At 47.6% G+C, this 16855-nt stretch overlaps 1 protein-coding gene across 1 annotated transcript in view; it reads right to left on the minus strand.

Moving 5' to 3' along the window:
- Window positions 1-749: 749 nt before the first annotated feature.
- The window catches only part of zfpm2a (zinc finger protein, FOG family member 2a), a 126413-nt gene continuing 110307 nt past the window's right edge, over window positions 750-16855 (minus strand). Inside the window, exons 6-8 of the mRNA XM_056444751.1 lie at window positions 4568-4774; window positions 3694-3921; window positions 750-3316 (exon numbers count right to left, since the gene is read on the minus strand). Of these exons, the coding sequence (XP_056300726.1) occupies window positions 795-3316; window positions 3694-3921; window positions 4568-4774 (2957 nt within the window). The 3' untranslated portion in view covers window positions 750-794. The remainder of the gene's footprint in view (window positions 3317-3693; window positions 3922-4567; window positions 4775-16855) is intronic.

Below are 16855 nucleotides of genomic sequence, written 5' to 3' on the forward strand. Positions count from 1 at the left end.
AAATAACTATATACACAGTGCCCCATTTCATAATACTGCTTTTCAGTAATGTCCCCTCATTTACAAAGTATTGCATTGAGAGCAAAATGTCAAAAAGGGAGACCAAAGTGTATCATCAAACAGAAATACGAGTACTATACAAGAATGCTCCTCATGAAAACATCCACATTTGAGTTGAAGAAAAGAGACGGAGACAAACAGCCACATATGTATGCAAAGCCATGTGTATATGCCAAAATGTGAGCTTCAGGTTATGCCTGCATCACCCCAAATGGTGATTTATTTAAACATGTCATTAGTAGCAATCCGCAGGTGACATTTGGGCATATACAGAAACTGGTACAGCAAATAAGAATACACAAGTGCCTCAGTATCTATTTTTGTGTCTAAAATGCATCTCATTGTTGTATTGTCTATGTTTCATTGAGCCTACACTACAGTGTAAACAATGTGTGCTACACAAGAATGACTATACAATAACATTACAAACAACTCTGATATAAATTTCATTTTGAATTTAAATTAAAGATCACTACTCCTATTAATACTGATTGTAAAATAAATTAATGTAAAAGTGGCACCAATATTATTCTTGATTCATTTTTTTCTTTTTTTAACCAATGGTTTTGCATTTTGAAGTCTTAAAACGATGAAAGAAGAAGCTTCTCTTGATTGTCCACAAGCAGCGTTCAGCACTGCGTGATGCACTATTCCAGACACAACAGTGTGCCAAACAACGGACGGGGAGGGGGGGGCGGAGTTGTCGGAGAGAAGAAGAGCAGGTCTTCGTCATCTTATTTAACATGCTCTGCAGCGTGTGATGAACAGTAGAACTTCTTATGGGTAATAAAGTTTGACAGGTTGTTGAACTGGATGTCACAGAGGCGGCAGTACTTGCCACTTCCAGAGCCGTTCACGCCTTTGTTGGAGGTGGGCGGAGCCTCCTCGCTCGGAGACTTGGAGGAGGGCGACATGTTCTCGTTGGAGTCGGCCTGGTTCTCTCCGGCCCACGTAGGGGACGGATTGGGAGGTTGGCCATCTGTCTGGTTCTCCTGCTGCGGTGCAGCTGTGCCCGAACGCTCCTCGGGCTTGTGCCCCCCGTTGACGATGACCATGCCCCGGTTTTTAGGGAGTAGAGGAAGGGGCTCTTTGCCAGGGTGGGGGCAGCCATTAGCAGCAGGCTCTCTGGTCGCTCCTGTCTCCCCTCCTGCGCCTCCTCCTCCATTAATGCTCTGCTCCTGCTCGCTGGCCTCTCCCTGCATCACTGGGCCCCCGGTCACATAGTCGGTTGGCTTTATCCCAAAATACGGCGATAGTTGCTCGGGACCTTTCACCTTCTTTATTGCTCCGGGATAAAGGCAGTGGGGCAGAAACAGACTCTTGTTCTCGTCTTTCGATGGGATGAGCTGGGGCTCAGCAAAAGGCTTGAGTCCTGGCCCGGACCCCAGGTGAGGGGGGAACAAGCCTCCATTCTGCACCAGCCCCTTCCCGTTGCCGTTCTTCTCACATTTGCCCGGGCTCTTATCGTAGACGTCATCAGGGCTGTTGTTGCCTTCGCTCTTCACATCTGGGAACATGGTCGGCTCCAGGCTGCCAGTCTCACTGTATTGCTGCTGCTGAGCGGCGGTGGCGGCGGCTGCGGCAGCGGCTGTCGCAGGGCAAAAGTTCTGTTTGTGCGCCAGGTAGTTCTCCACCTTGTTAAAACTTATCTTGCACACGGCACATTCGTGATAGTCCAACAATCTTTTCGGGGAGCTGCACGTCTTGTCGGAGATGGGCGAACATTTTTTGCTGAGATCAATCGGGGCGTCCAGCTCCTGCTGCTCCACCGTATTACATTTGGGAGTCAGGATAGGTTTAGTGACAGTCAAGGAGGCCTCCAGGTGTTTGGGTACCATACCGGGGAAGATATCACAGCGCGGGTGGAAACGGTCTGCTAGGCTCTCTACAGCTTCCTGGGATGTACAAGGGCTCATAGGAGGAACTCCGAGGAAACCGGGCTGACCCATAGGGTTCCTCTGGTGGTCTTGGTCTGGGAGACACATCTCATACATCTTCCTGCGCTTGCGGGCCCTTATGGTTCTCTGCATGGAGGGTACCTTGTTGCTGGACATGCGTTTCATGGGCGGGTCATGACGCGTGGCACAGTAGTACTGCTTGTGGACCATGAAGGTCTCGTGGCGGCTGAAGGTGATGTTGCAGGCCTCGCAGATTGTCTTGTTGGGGTCATTGTCACTTTCCACCAAACCCGTACTGGGGCTTTTCCCCTCCAACTGCTTGCCATTCAGCCTCTCCTCAGCCTCAGGCGGGGTCGAGACCTTCTTCACCTGTCCGGCTAGATCCTTCTCAGGCCCTTTGACCCCTGCGTTGATCATGTCCAACACATTGGAGTTCAGACATGCCGACTGCATGATGTGGTTGTCGGCCTCTGTCGGGTGGCAGCTGGTCAACATGCCAACAGAACTGTGACCACTGTTGGGGCTCACCGCCTCGGGAACTTTGTCCGAGAGGGCGGAGAAGTCCGGGGACTTTGCCATGTGTTGCCAGCGGCTGTTACAGTAGTGCTTTTTGTGGACCAAATAGTTGTCCAGGTTGCTGAAGGTGATATTGCATTCGAAACAGGTGGCCCCTTTGGGCATGAGAGGACTGTAGATGACAGGGGGGTAGCTGTTCCCTCCGTGGCGCAGCCGCCGGTGAACCAGCTCTGACATTTTAGCCAGAATCTCAGAAGCCTGCGGGACGACTGAAATGTCTTGGGAGAAAGCAAACTGAGACAAGAAGGGGCCCATGGGAAATGTAGGCATGTTATGCTGCACAGGGGAGGAGGCCAGCCGGGGGCTGGAGGGCTCAGACTTGATCCGAGTGTAAGAAAAACTGGCTTTGCTGCCTGGGTGGGCCTCTCCCTTCTGAACAGACAGCATGGGCTTCTTCTCCGCCTTGTCAGCCTCTCCGTCTGTGCTGGTCTCCTTGTTGAGGGTCCCTTTGGGACTTCCCAGCATAGCATCCTTCCTGTTGGCCAGCTCAACGCGGGCCTGCTGCTGCTGCTGCTGCTGGAGGCTTTCCTCCGGCCCCCTGGGGGAATGCTCGGTGCCGTCGCCTTCCCTGTGAAGTTTGCTGCCGTGCCCATGTAAGTCCTGATGCTGTAAGAGTTCCCTGTGGCTCTGGAAGCTGATATGGCAGTGATTGCATCTGAAGGCCGCCTGTGACAGGTGAGACATGATGTGATGCTGGAATGTAATAAGAGAATCTGCCGTGTAGTTACAGATTGTGCATTTCAAGCTGGTGCCAGGAGGGAGGCTCTCTTCCATTTTGACACCTGTGAAGGAGATAAAAGAGAGAAATGCTCAGAATTTCGCCTCCCACTTCTCCTTTAGAGTTAACTGTAGACACCATCAAACGCTCATGCATTATGCCAAGCTTATTCCCCTCCACTAGATATGTTTTCGCTCAAGGATAAACTGTCAACTGTGGTAGCTGACAGGAGGATATGTATATATATAATTTTTTTTTAAGAAACCTGTGTATAACTCTGTCCATGTGTCTTTTCTAAAACACTTTTCAGACCTCATTTCTTTTAACAATTAATTGAAAGTAGCCATCATCAAGAACCGTGATATATTTATTAAAATAATAATATTAATGTTTTCAACCTGTTGTGTTTAAAATCTAGCTTTTGCACAAACTGTCACTCACCACTGTGCGAGGTGCTCAGGTGCATCTCCAGGGCCCTGGCTCCGGAGAAGCTCTTGTTGCACTGCGGGAAGGGGCACATGCTGCCCTTCTGGTGGGGGCCGCTGTCGTTTTCCTCCACCACCGTCTCTGGCTCCCTCTGCCGCCCGCTGCAGTAGTACATCAGATGGGCTTGCAGGTTCCTCTCGCTCCGAAACCAGATCCCACAAGCCTTGCAAGGGAAGATGTCCTCTGGAGGGACAACAGAAAGGGAACACGATATCAGGATGTATCCCATACTTTCATCTTCTTGCACAAAGATAAAGAGCATATGCTCCTCCTCCTTCTCCACTTCTACACTTGGACTCTCAAAGCCTGTGTTAAAAGGCCTTTCCACCAAATTCTCCGCTGTTGCATCTTGCTGCGTTGCTACCACTCGCTCGGTGCCCTTTCTCAAGGGCAAAGAAGAACACTGGACCATCTGCTTACAGAAGCCTCCCTGTCGAGCTGAACCCAGATAGCCCACGCTAAGTAAACAAACACACTATTTGCATGAGGCGAGTATTTTGCAATTAACACGTTGGTGCGAGCCTCGGTGTGTTTATGTGAACCCAAAACTTGAAGGTCGATGGCTCTTATCTCCAGTGCAGAGACTCATCTGGGTTAATCTACGCCCGGCGGAGACGACGCTCCTTGTTAAGCAGGTGACTGAGTGCAGGCTGCGGACTGTGTGTGTGTGTGTGTGTGTGTGCGTGTGAGAGAGAGAAAGAGAAAGAGAGAGACACACACACATAGGAGGGGAGAAAGAACAAAAGCATGCGTGTGTGATTCTGCGTGTGCGCGTGGCTAAACAAAAGCCTGTCTGGTTCCAGCTCCTGTTCGATGCACGGACACTCACTGTTGACGATGGCGGTGGGCAGGATGGACGCCATGGCGGCCTGCTGCGGCAGGAGCTGGATGCTGTCCAGCAGCCTGGCCGGGTACATGCCCTCACTGAGAGACATGTGGCTCACCGCCTGCAGACGCGAGTCAAAGTCCACGGCGAACGCCACCAGCTCCTCGCCCTCCATCATGTTCTTGGTGGTGGTGCACCACAGTTGGCCACCTGGACAAAGCAGAGAGACGGAGGAGACGTTTAGACGCTTTGCTGCCTGCACACACGAGTCGTTCTGGACTTGAATGTCAGGACGTTATGCAACATAAGGACTCAAACACGCCTTGGGTGGCGTGCACAACATCTCTACAAGTCAGCGTTTCAATGGCGGGTTGCATAACATTGGAATGGCGTTTGTTGTCCTCACAGCATAGGAAAACATAGATATTTAAACGTTTCCAAAATTAGTGCCCACACATTGCTCTGCATAAGGATTATTTTTGGTGTAGCTCCAATAAAAAGTACTCTGCGATTGAATTGAATACAGAGAACCCTGAATGTCTCATAGACTGAAATCTGAAAACCTGTTCAAATCAAGCCCAAACTACACAAGCAGAGGTGAATGGAGGAAATGTGTTTTATGCTAAATTGGGTGGACGCACCCATTAATAGGTCATTTCTTTCTTTTTGCTGTCACCTCAAAAACCTCAGCCGGGGGAGACTGCAGCCCACCGTCACTGAGACAGGTCCTTCACATTATTAGATTGTTGTGTTTTGGGATCAAGCGTTCCTCTGAAATCTTCTGAACATATTCATTAAGTCAGTGAGGGGGGTGGGGGAGGGGGGGGGGGATGCGGGAGGAAGGAAGCGGGGAGCAGAGTGAAGGTTTTAGCTTAGATTATATTTATCTCGGCACATGACAGGCTTTTCAGATGCACTTCATTTTCCATTGAAGAGATTAAAGTTTTTAATGTGACTATTTACAGAAATCTGGCCAGGGAGATAACAACAAACCATGATACGCTGCCGCTAAATGGCAGAATTAGGACATTGTTTCTGAGGAAAGCTGGACAATTAATTAAAGCGCCGCTGTTGGCTCTCAAAGATGTGCAAACATGGCGACGGAGTGTCAGGCTGAGAGGAGACATGTGATGTGGAGCCCCGGCTGATGTGGAATAAGGAGAGTCCTGAGGAACGAGGTGTGAAGGCAGCAGGGGGGGGGGGGGGCGTTACACAGACACACGCACGCACACACACACACACACACACACACACACACACACACACACACACACACACTGATTACTCATGTTTAAACCACCATGTAGGCAAAGCGAATGCTGCTGCAGTGCGGCTTCTGCATGACAACAAGCCGAAGATATCGGGGATGAAAACAGAACCACCAGGACTCCTTATGTGTAAATCAGAGTTTCTTTTTTATGGATTTGCCTCATTACTTTAATTCCAAATTGAATATTATAGATTTCACATGGCTGTTTTGATTAAAACCTTCCCAGCCCCTCCTATCTCCCGGCGAAGTGCCGGAAATTAGACCAGCACAAACATAAGTGAAATAGTATTACAATGTGCTATCTTTCAAAGTCCCATTTGTGTGCAGGCTTCCTTCCTGTGTGTTTGTGTGTGTGACAGCGTGTGCATGTCAGCGCCGCTTTAAAGAGCAGCGCCTATCTGTCGGCCAATCTGCCGTGACGAGACGCACACTTCAGGCCGCTCCACTCCATCGTTTGGATTCTGTCATACCACACACTGCCTGGAGAGGCCCTTTGAATTTTTATCTCCTAATTAAAATAACAAAACTCCCCTCAACTGTCTGCCCAAGTTACCATCAAGGTAGATACAAAACTGCCAGCGACAATGGCGGTGGAACATATCGCAGTCGCAGCCACAAAAGTTTCCCGCCTCCGAGTGGATCTCTGAGTTCAACGCACTCGGCTTACAAAGAGAATTATGAACTCTGCTGACGCCGCGATACACATCAGTGTTTTTTTGGATCCATCCAAATCAAAGATGCTGCATGTTCCCCTCAGCCCAAATGAAGCCGATTAAATGTTTTAACTGAGTTTTTCTGATCTTTTTTTTAACGGCGGAATATGCACTCCCATTGCATCCCTTCAGCCAAGAGCGCTGCGGATCCATCTGTTGTGTGAGAGGAATGCTGGAAGTGACTTTTTAGGACTGCGTGTCCCAGTTTTACAGAAACACTGAGGCAGCACTTGTCACAGTCACTCAACCAAGACGGTAGCAAGGAACATGTGCTCCGGCTGCAGGATTATGGTTCAAAACTATCATCAGAATTAGAAACCATTCTCTCAAATGTGTAAGAGTTCTTACTGCAATGTTGTGCATTACGTGGAAATATTTAGATTTTGTAGCTTTTGCACACGAGGCATTTAGGAATCTGGAACTTGGATGTGCAAATGTGTGCTTGTGCAGCTGTACCATTACATTACATTTCATTACATTACATATCCTTGAGCAAACACTGTTATCCAAAGCGACTTATAAGAAGTAGCGTCTGCACGTTTGTTCACTTTCAACTGCAATCCAAGCGACTACAGTGCATGTGTGGGGCACACAAGAAGATGCAAGACAGATCATACTCCACCAGGAAAATATTCCCTTTTCATGACAGGTGATTTAAATAAGAGGAAATGACGACGACGGGTCAAGAGTTGAAGCGAAAGGACCCCAAAGAAAAATAATAAAGGCGAGTGGCGAAACTGGGGTAAAGGCCGCAGGGGGAAAAGTGCAGCTCGCCATTTGCACTTGTTTGCCTGCTAACTGTCGTCAGCGAGCTGCCTTTGTGCAGTGACCAATGCAGTTGGAACGACGGCTATTGTCTGAATCCTCCTGCAGAGCACCTGATAAAAGAATAAAGAACTATGACATATTCTAAAAACAATGGAGGAATTAAAGGGAGACAATAGGCCAGCTGCCTCATTAAAACAATCAAAAAACCGCATCCTGTACGTAGTCCAGATAATTAAAAAACCACTGCTTCCTGCAGTCTCCACCGGCTCACTGAGGCCCTGGCTAAATGCCCTCTTCTCCTCTCCTCCCCTTTGATTAACGCTTCATTTGAACACGCAGTTGAAGATGAACATATGAAGGAATTCATGAAACAAAAATTATAATGCAGACTCATTTTCCCCCCTTCTATAAGCACGTATAAACTAATCAAATGTCTCAGGATGAATCACAGGGACCGAGTTGGGGGGGGGGGCTTAAAGCCCCGAGAGATTTCAAAGTGCAGGCATCACAGGGAATTTTTTTAATTTCCTCACTTTAAATGACTTTATAGGAAAACGGGTGTGTACAGTATCTGTGTATGTATGTGTGTGGAGAGGCGGGGAGAATAGAGCACAAGATACTTGAGCAGGAATAATTTTATTTCGTGTTTTTCTGTTTTTTTTGGCTCCCTACAAACTGTGCTCCAGACCACCATATCTTAATGAAACTCGCAAACAAATATCTTACGCCTCTCGCAAAAAGCTGAGAGACAACAAAGCAGGCAAAAAAATATAAATAGGCCTACAAAAAAAATAGCAGAAGGGGCCCGGATAATTAAACTGGCCTGAAGACAGGTATTCAAAAATGTTGGTGTGTAAACAGCACAAGTCTTTAATAGTTGAGCTGTAAAATGCGTAGTTAAGCACATCAGCACGTGCCTCTCCCATCTGTCCACACACATTACCACGCAGAGGCCATTACAGGCCTCATCGCACTGGGGGGGGGGGGGGGGGCTTCCGGGGGACAGTAACAGGGGCATCCAGGGGGGTCACATGCAGTGCGCTTCAAGAAACGGGAGAGAAGATGTGCCACTTTGTATCTTTTTAAGGAGCAACATTTTGTATTTCCCTTTGTCTGATGCTGATTTTATGTTATTTTGTCTTCTATCCCCTCGGTTTGATAATTCAACCCCCCCTTCCCCCTTCTCGGCTAACTGCTGGTCTTAATTGCGACGTTCGGCTCTGGCGCCTGAAGCCACAGAGAGGGTTGTAATTAAAGACCTCTCTACTCCTCTTGTCTTCACATCAGCTCCACAAACTCCTCCGGTCAAATGGGAACAAGCTTCCCTCCACCTGCGAATATCAAGTAGCTGCTTATTTTAATTTTTTTAACTGAGCTTCATCACTTCCCGGTCGACTTTCCCTTGGGTCTAGTTTGTATCGCGCACCGCGTAGGAATAATGGCGATCCTTCGGCCTGACAGCAGGCGACAGGTGAGTGCGCAACAAATCATCCTCGGTCAACACCGGGTAAATATTTGGACCGTTTCCGGTCCACCAGTGTGGAACACACAAAGAGAGAGACGCTGAGTAAGACCCGAGCGGGGGACATCATTCACAGGGTCAAACAAGCGTACTATTATTGACGCTACACTAAACTAGAATGAGCTGACTACTATTATTCCACCAAGGCACTGACACAGATTGACTCTCTGCTCCTCCTCCTTCCAGTGTGGTGTCCCGGCCACCAGGAGGCGCTCTTCTCATGCTCAACCCGCAGCCTGGTGTCAGACATGCAGGTCGGTGCTACAGAGCTTCCTCTCTTGACAAATGTAGTCGGATAAAAAAGAACAAAACATTGTGCCTCCATTTCGACTTAATCTTGAAGCGTGAATGTGGGACGAGAAGTCATGATTTGTATTCTTCTATTTTTATGTGAAATCTATTCTAGATTCATTACTGCAATGGCATATAAAAAAGTGTATATATATATATATATATATATATATAAAATATTTAATATTCAATATTTCTAAATGTTTTAATTGTAGCAGAAAAAAAACTCAAGTCCTAGAGGAGTAAATACGTTTTGGTAAATATGTGTTTGTGCCCCCCCCCCCCCCCCCCCATACACACACAAAGAAGAACAATTCCAGATTCTCTGACTTCTGCAATACAGCGGCCAAACCAATTGTTTAGCATCAAGTATTTTTTTGTTGTTGCCTGAAACCGAGAGCTTGTGCATGGCCTCGAGCGAATGGCACGCGGGTCAGAATCTACAACAAAAAATAAATAAAATGTCCTCCCAGGGGAGCGCGTGTGCCGCTCCTCCCCGTAGACATTCATTCACAGGCAACAAAGACATTAAAGCAGTGCGCGCTGAACAATGTCATCAACTGTTTGAAGAAACAGAATACTACAGTGATTCAGCAAATGTTTTGCTGGGGTAAAATAAATATTATTTTAAAAAATTACAATGTATATCTATATTTTATACATATATATATATATATATATATATATATATATATTCTAAACGTTTCACATTTAAATTAAAAAGAACGAGTCTCCAGCTAGTCTCTGGAGAGCTTGTTCGACACAGTGAGAACGACACTGACAGGAGGATGTCTGGTAATGGTGTTGTAATGATTTTGATAGAGAGGGAGAGAGGAGGGAAAAAAAGAAAAGTCTAGACGTGAATTTGCAGCTATATTAGAGTGTGCAATGCAATGTTCTCAATTTACACAAATGTATCATAATGGAGGACAAACATCAGCTGATTTACTTGGATTTTTAAAACCAACTATTTCAAAATGCTCAAAAAGACTAAAATTCTTTTGACATTTTATCCCCAAAAATACCTGCCCCTGTCAACCATACATTGCTGTTGAGGATAATTCGTACGTATAGTCTCGATTGCAGTAACACGTGTGTGTTCTGCGCTCTCAGTCTGAGACAATACAGCTCAGTACAAGCTGCTCTCCCTCATGAGCTGCACACAGTCGGCTCCTCCCTGTTCCATGGGCTCCTCCCTGTTCCTCTGGCTCCTCCCTGTTCCACGGGCTCCTCCCTGTTCTTCTGGCTCCTCCCTGTTCCACGGGCTCCTCCCTGTTCCTCGGGCTCCTCCCTCTTCCACGGGCTACTCTTCTGCTCCACGCCGCTCCACGCCGCTCTCTTCTTTATTTCAGGTCTGTCCCACTGAGCCCTCCATTAGCCGCCCCTCTCCACGGGTAGCTGCTGGGGCCGGTGGACATGTGTTTATTGCGGGCCCCCCGCTGCGGCAGCAGGCTGGTCTGGGGCCCCCATCCTGACCGAGCCCTACTAATGGGACCTGAAGACCCCATCGTGACAGGGCACCACTGTGTCGTCCCCCCCCTACCCTCCCTCCAGCTGCGGCCCCGTAGCCCGTGTCCCCTCTACCCATCATGCCTCGGTGGGAGCAGGTGAACGGCGGAGGGCCAGTACCGGTGAGCTCGGTTTATCCTGGGAGAGCGGCGCCATCGCCACGCGCCTCAGTGGTTCCTCCAACATGGCTCCGGCCCCGCACCACATGGGCCCAGCTTGCCAGTCTGTGTGTTTTTAAGTGTGTGTGTGTGTGTGTGGTGAGGGTGTTTTTTGGTGGATGCCAGCCTTAATGCAAATGCTTGCTGGTTAAAAACCAAAAAAATGGGAGCCTCTGTTTCCTCTGTCTCTTTTTTGTTTGTTGGAAAGGTCTATTTTGGCTTTCTGATGCTGCCAGTTATTTTTCTCCCTCTCCAGAAGGACAGGCAGCCAGAGAGATGCACCTGTCATCCATTTTGAAATGACACATTATTGATCTAAAGTATCTCTGATTTTTGCCTTTTAAAACAAGAACATTTCTCTTTCTCAAAGTCCCTCTATGGCGTGCACAAACACACACCACACACACACACACACACACACACACACACACACACACACACACACACACACACACACACACACACACACACACACACACACACACACACACACACACACACACACACACACACACACACACACCAGTCACCGGTGCAACATCCCAGCATGCCCTCTGTCTCTGCACCCCTGTAATTCTACATATTGCTTAAAGTATGCGCTAATTAAATTTTCTGTCGGTTTGCGAGTGAAATAAATAATCGGCAGTTAAAAGGCCTAATTGCGTTTGTCACATTGTGCCCCGGTGGCGGGCGCGTCGGGAGCACAGCCGCTGCCCTTGCTCATTGCCATTCTGTCGTCCTGGCAAGCCCCCGCCTGCCCCAGGTATCACCGCGCGGCCATCTGGAGCCGACATCTGTCTCTCTATTGATCACAAGGGTTTAGCACTTGATCAAACAGACTGCGACAGGAAATTGCTCTTTTCCCCACAGAAAAGGCCAATCGCCTGCGTGAGGGTAATAGAGTGGAACTGAGTTGCAGCGCCGGCGCGGTGGGCAGGCGGGCTGCGGGCCGTGGGCACAGGCAGGCCTCGGGATGGCACGCCGCCGCCATGTCACCAAACACCCAAACACCGAGCTTCTAACCTCTCTGCTGCAGCGACACTCGTATCACTGCGGTCACAAATTACAATTTGCAATCATCCGGTTTCCCACTGCTGAGACTGTGTGTGTGTGTGTGTGTGTGTGTGTGTGCAGAAGCTGGGACCGTCACTTCTGATTAAAAAAATAAAAAACACATTTAAAGAGCAGAATATATCTTTTGAGTCATCCAGGTAAACGTCTCACCAAACAGCTGTCTGGAACTGTTAGAAAGAAATCTGGATGCTCCATGATGAGTCCACCAGATGGTGGGAAATAAATGTATTTCGACTGAATAAAAAACACACAAAAAACAGGTGAACATTTCCACCAAGACTGAGTTCAGATATTTGCGGAATGCCTTTCTGTTGATTTTCCTGGTAATTAAAACACATGACGGAGGGGGAATTCTAGCTTTAAAATAAATAACATAATGTGTTTGATATGTAACCCAGTGCTCAGGTTCCCTGCAGTGGTCTCTATCCCCAGTGGAGCACACCATCAGTGCCTGAGGTGAACATATTGAATGTGTGTTACAGTCCAACACTAAAATAGTGGTTTCTTCTGCTCGGCATGCTTTCCAGGCACTCGCTGGTGACACCATGTTTAGCAAGTATGGACAATTTGATACTGAAGGTGACATTTATTCAGCATTGTGGCAAAAAATGTAATTGTTCCTGCAGAGAGCGAGATATGTTTTCCCCTTGCCTACAGTGCCGGGGATGTCCTCTGGAATATGATGCAAATTTGGGATTGAAGCAACTAATTCCTCCCTTGCACCCCTGTACACCTCCCCCCCACCCCCCCATTCCTTCCCCCTCCCTCAATCCTCTGCCAGCCTCCATCCTCCCCAGACGCGAGGATTCTGATTAATCGTGTGACCGCCCCTCCGCTTTGCATTTTACACAATCTCGCGGCGCCACGGTGAGATGTGTGAGGTGTTTCGCCACTTTTGGCAAGCTGAAAAGATGTAGCCCAAGGAAGAACAAGTCGAAAGTAGGAGGGTGGGGAGGGGTGGGAGGAGGAGGAGGGGAGAAAAAAAATATGACCAGGGGATGTGATAAAAAATTATCAGCCAGTGTGTTTTCCTGTTTGGTTTTAATCTACATTTAATTAAATTCTTATCTGCTGTGTGCTTATGGCTGCATTTGAATGGCGAGGCTGCATTCATTATGAATGGTAAAATTGAACTTGGTACATTGTGTGTGGCCCAATAAAGAAACAAGACTCTGGCTGTGGTGCATGCCGAGCGACAGACAGACATGCGGGAAGAAAACAGGAAAAAAAAAAAAAAAAGTCAATTAAGATCTTTAAATTACCGCTGCATCAAAACAAGGCGCTCCATAATGGAATCCTGACAGGGGGCGAGGGGGCGCTTGACTCGTTAATATATATCCCATTTGATGCAGCCAATTGGGTTTGCCTGTTTATGGAATGCACACAGTTGATGCGCGCTAGATTTACTAGTCTGTCACGATAGTTCATAATCGAACGTTGCTGGAGGAGAAAAAACAAACAAACTTCAATCAGGTCCAAAGGAAAAAAAGAAAAGGAAATGGCTGCAGCCCTTATAAAGATCCTGGTGGTTTATCGGAATGTTAGAGGTCAACAGCAAAGGTCAACGACAGAATATGTAGACAATATGTTTGGGATACTAAAGAGTTGAATCCAAAGTAGAAAGGGTGGGTGGGGGGGTGATACTATTGACAGAAGACACACAGCTTATAACAGCATCATGAGCTAAGAACAATATCCCAGAAGCAGCACCCCCGGAAAACGTTGGGAAAAGGCCCCTGAGCCGATGCTACAGAGTTGGGCCCCGGCAAAATCCCTAAATCTTCCCATTTGCTTATTCTGAGCAGCGTTGGGTGGGGGGAGGGGGGGAGGGGGTCTGCTTGTGTTTACATAGCCGTTCTCATCTCTAGACCCAGCTCATCCACGGCACTGACACACGGTGTCGACATGATTAGGGGGTCTGCCTTTGCATAGAGCTGCACGTTGGTGTGTGTGTGTGTGTGTGTGTGTGTGTGTGTGGGTGTGGGTGTGGGTGTGTGTGGGTGTGTGGGGAGGGGGGTGGGTTGGAGGGTCGGCAGATGAATGACTTTGGTGCATCGTGGAGGGATCACAGCAGATAATCGCTTGCTGACTGCTGCGCCGGAGCTCTCAGATCTGGTCTTTAAAATAATGTTTCGGAGTCAAGCCTCTCCCAAAGCCTTTTTTCTTTTTCTTCTTCTTCTTCTTCTTCTTTTTCTTCTCCTTTTCCTTCTACTCCTCCTTCTTCTTCTTCTTCTTCTTCTTCTTCTTCTTCTTCTTCTTCTTCTTCTTCTTCTTCTTAGGTTATCTCACGCATTATATGTTTGCTGTTTAAATCTGAACGCGACACAACCAGCAAAGGACGAGCAAATATGTCCGGTGGACGTCGGAGGAAGCGAAGTGGAAATGTCATTGCGATTGGGAGAGGGGCTTAAGATTAGCCGAAGCAAGAGATGAAACTCCTCTCTGTTCGAGTGGCTTTCTTTACTCGACAGAAACTTGGGTCTGTCTGGGTTTAACCTTGGAAGACCAGGCTCCACTGAGGGAGGGGGGAGGGGGGAGGGGGAGGGGGGGAACCAAGCTGACCTCTTGCTGCAGCTGACATCATCCACATCGTTCACTCAAACACCGAAACACCGAATCTGCTGCAGCACATTCAAACACAGTCCAGCGTGAGCACGCAGACAGTGTGGACACCGGACAACATAAATTCTAATATCATAAATACTGCTATCACCCAAACAGAGGAGCCATAAAGTACTGCTGCCTGTGTCTGGGACTATAAACCTCTGGCGTTACTCATAGGGAAACGAAGCACACATGCACAATTTACTGCATGAGATCCCTCCCCCCTCCCTCCCTTTGTTTATCTTTTAAATAAGCACACTTTATCACACTCCCGCATAAGCAAATTGCATGCAATGTGTGTTGTTTTAACAGTTGATACGCTGTCCAGGAGATTCATTTCTCCCCCCACGAATTCAATTGTCTCGGCAATATCCTGCCGCCATAGGCCTCATCAGGCCCCATCACCTGTTCGTTATCACGGCCGTCCTGCAGCTCTTGAAGCGGTGCCACGGCTAACAGCAGGTCTCTGAACTTCTCACGCTTGATGGCGGAGGCTGGAAAATTGCGCTAACAACTAATTAACATCATAAAGAGCGTTTTAAATGGATGGACGACACCTGCAACCTTCATTTGCACACGCCGACGCAATATTACCTGTGTGTGTTTTTTCTTCTTTATTTTTGCAGATAATGCGTGAATAAAAAAAAGGAAAAAAAAGCTTGTTAGAATATTCATATTTTTTTTCTCTTGGCTAGCTTTACCACTTTCTTGTTTACATTTTTTTTTACTGTAAAAAAAAAAAAATGCCACCAGGCCAAAATTGTAATTGTCAAAACAGAGAATTGGCAGAATTCCTAAAGCTTTATGAGTTTGTTGCACATTTAGACCAAAAAAAAGAAGAAGAAATAACTGCTATATGCTGTGCCTGAAATAACACAGTCCATTTGTAATTTTCTATTTGAATATAAAATATCTCCAGCAGCGGCAGTCAGACATGGACCTCCAGTTACTGGTCCGAGTAACAAAGTGGCGCCTGTCAGTCGGAGACACTTTGCTGCCTCGCTGAACTAAGCTGGTTCAGACTGACAACCTCAGCCTCCAACTGGCAGCCTCCGGAGCCTCGGACAGCCGATGACCACGGCACAGTAAAGTATTCTCTCTCTCTCTCTCTCTCTCTCTCTCTGTTACAGGGAAGAAACTTCCACAGGATGGGAATGCACTCGCACCTCATTACAGGGCCACATTAGGGACTACAGCAGTAATGCGGCTTTAATCTTCACCAAATCGTTCTAAATGTCAAGCCGGGCCAGGGACTTCCTAGTCCGCTGCACCGATGGCTTAGCCCGCTTTCCCCCCCGCTTCTCCCATTTATTAGCCATAGCCAGAGAATATTACACTCACTGCCAGATCCCCTGAAACTTTCAACCCTTTTGTTCCAACATTCTATGCGCCATTAACATACGGCTTTGAAATCCCCCTCCTCTCCAGAAACACACACACCAAAAAAGAAGAAGCCCCAAACAGCTAAATATGAAAAGAGTCGATACCCCTACCCTGCCACGTACACCCCCACCACCCCCCCCTACCCTGCCACCTACACCCTTACACCCCCCCCTAATGAGACCCCGCATCCTTGTCTCTCTGCATGAGAGGGACCGCGGCTGTTTATTAATAATGAATTTGGGTTGTTTGCGCGTGCAAGCGTTATCAGCGCACACACAATCCCACCAATAGTTTGCCCTGATGGGGTAGCCGGGCTCCTCATTAGCAGAACATATTTAATCCAGAAGTTTCTTATCAAATGTCACACCTGCATCTCCAAATGGCATTTTCACATTCATTCGCCTGTATTTGGGAGATGAGGCTCCAAGGTGCTTTGCAGAGATTAAGACGGAGGGAGAGAGTGCGAGCTTATTTTATCATTTAGCGGGTCTGGAAGGAATCCAAGGAGTTTTTGTCTTGTTGTTGTAATTAGAAAGCCTTTTAAGTGATAACGCCTGCATAGGAATATGAATATGTAGCGATCAGGCCAGTCCCCAACACCCCCTGCCCCCCTCCCCATCTCTCTCTCTCTCCACCCCTCCTTCCTCATCGCTTCTCTGCCTCTTTCTCTCGGCTTCGTTCTTTTTTGTTAATTGTTGAATGCTGAGTTTTTGTTCCGTGTGCGGCGGCACGGATTAACTCCGAGGCTTCAGAAGTTTAATGAAAGACTTGAAGGTGTGCACTTTTCCTTGTTTCCTCGACTGCGACAGTGTGTCCTTTTTTCTCCTCCTTTTTATCACGTGCGATGACATGCGCTCCACTCTTGTCTTTGTACCTTTCAGGATGGACCTCGCTCTCCCTTCAGGAGAAGGCAATGACGAAGCACAATAATAATATAATAATAGCAACAAAGCGGAAAACACAGAATCAAAAGAACAGTTTGGATATTAAGAAAATAAA

Source organism: Pseudoliparis swirei, chromosome 22 (genome assembly GCF_029220125.1).
Source record: "Pseudoliparis swirei isolate HS2019 ecotype Mariana Trench chromosome 22, NWPU_hadal_v1, whole genome shotgun sequence".
Classification (NCBI taxonomy): domain Eukaryota; kingdom Metazoa; phylum Chordata; class Actinopteri; order Perciformes; family Liparidae; genus Pseudoliparis; species Pseudoliparis swirei.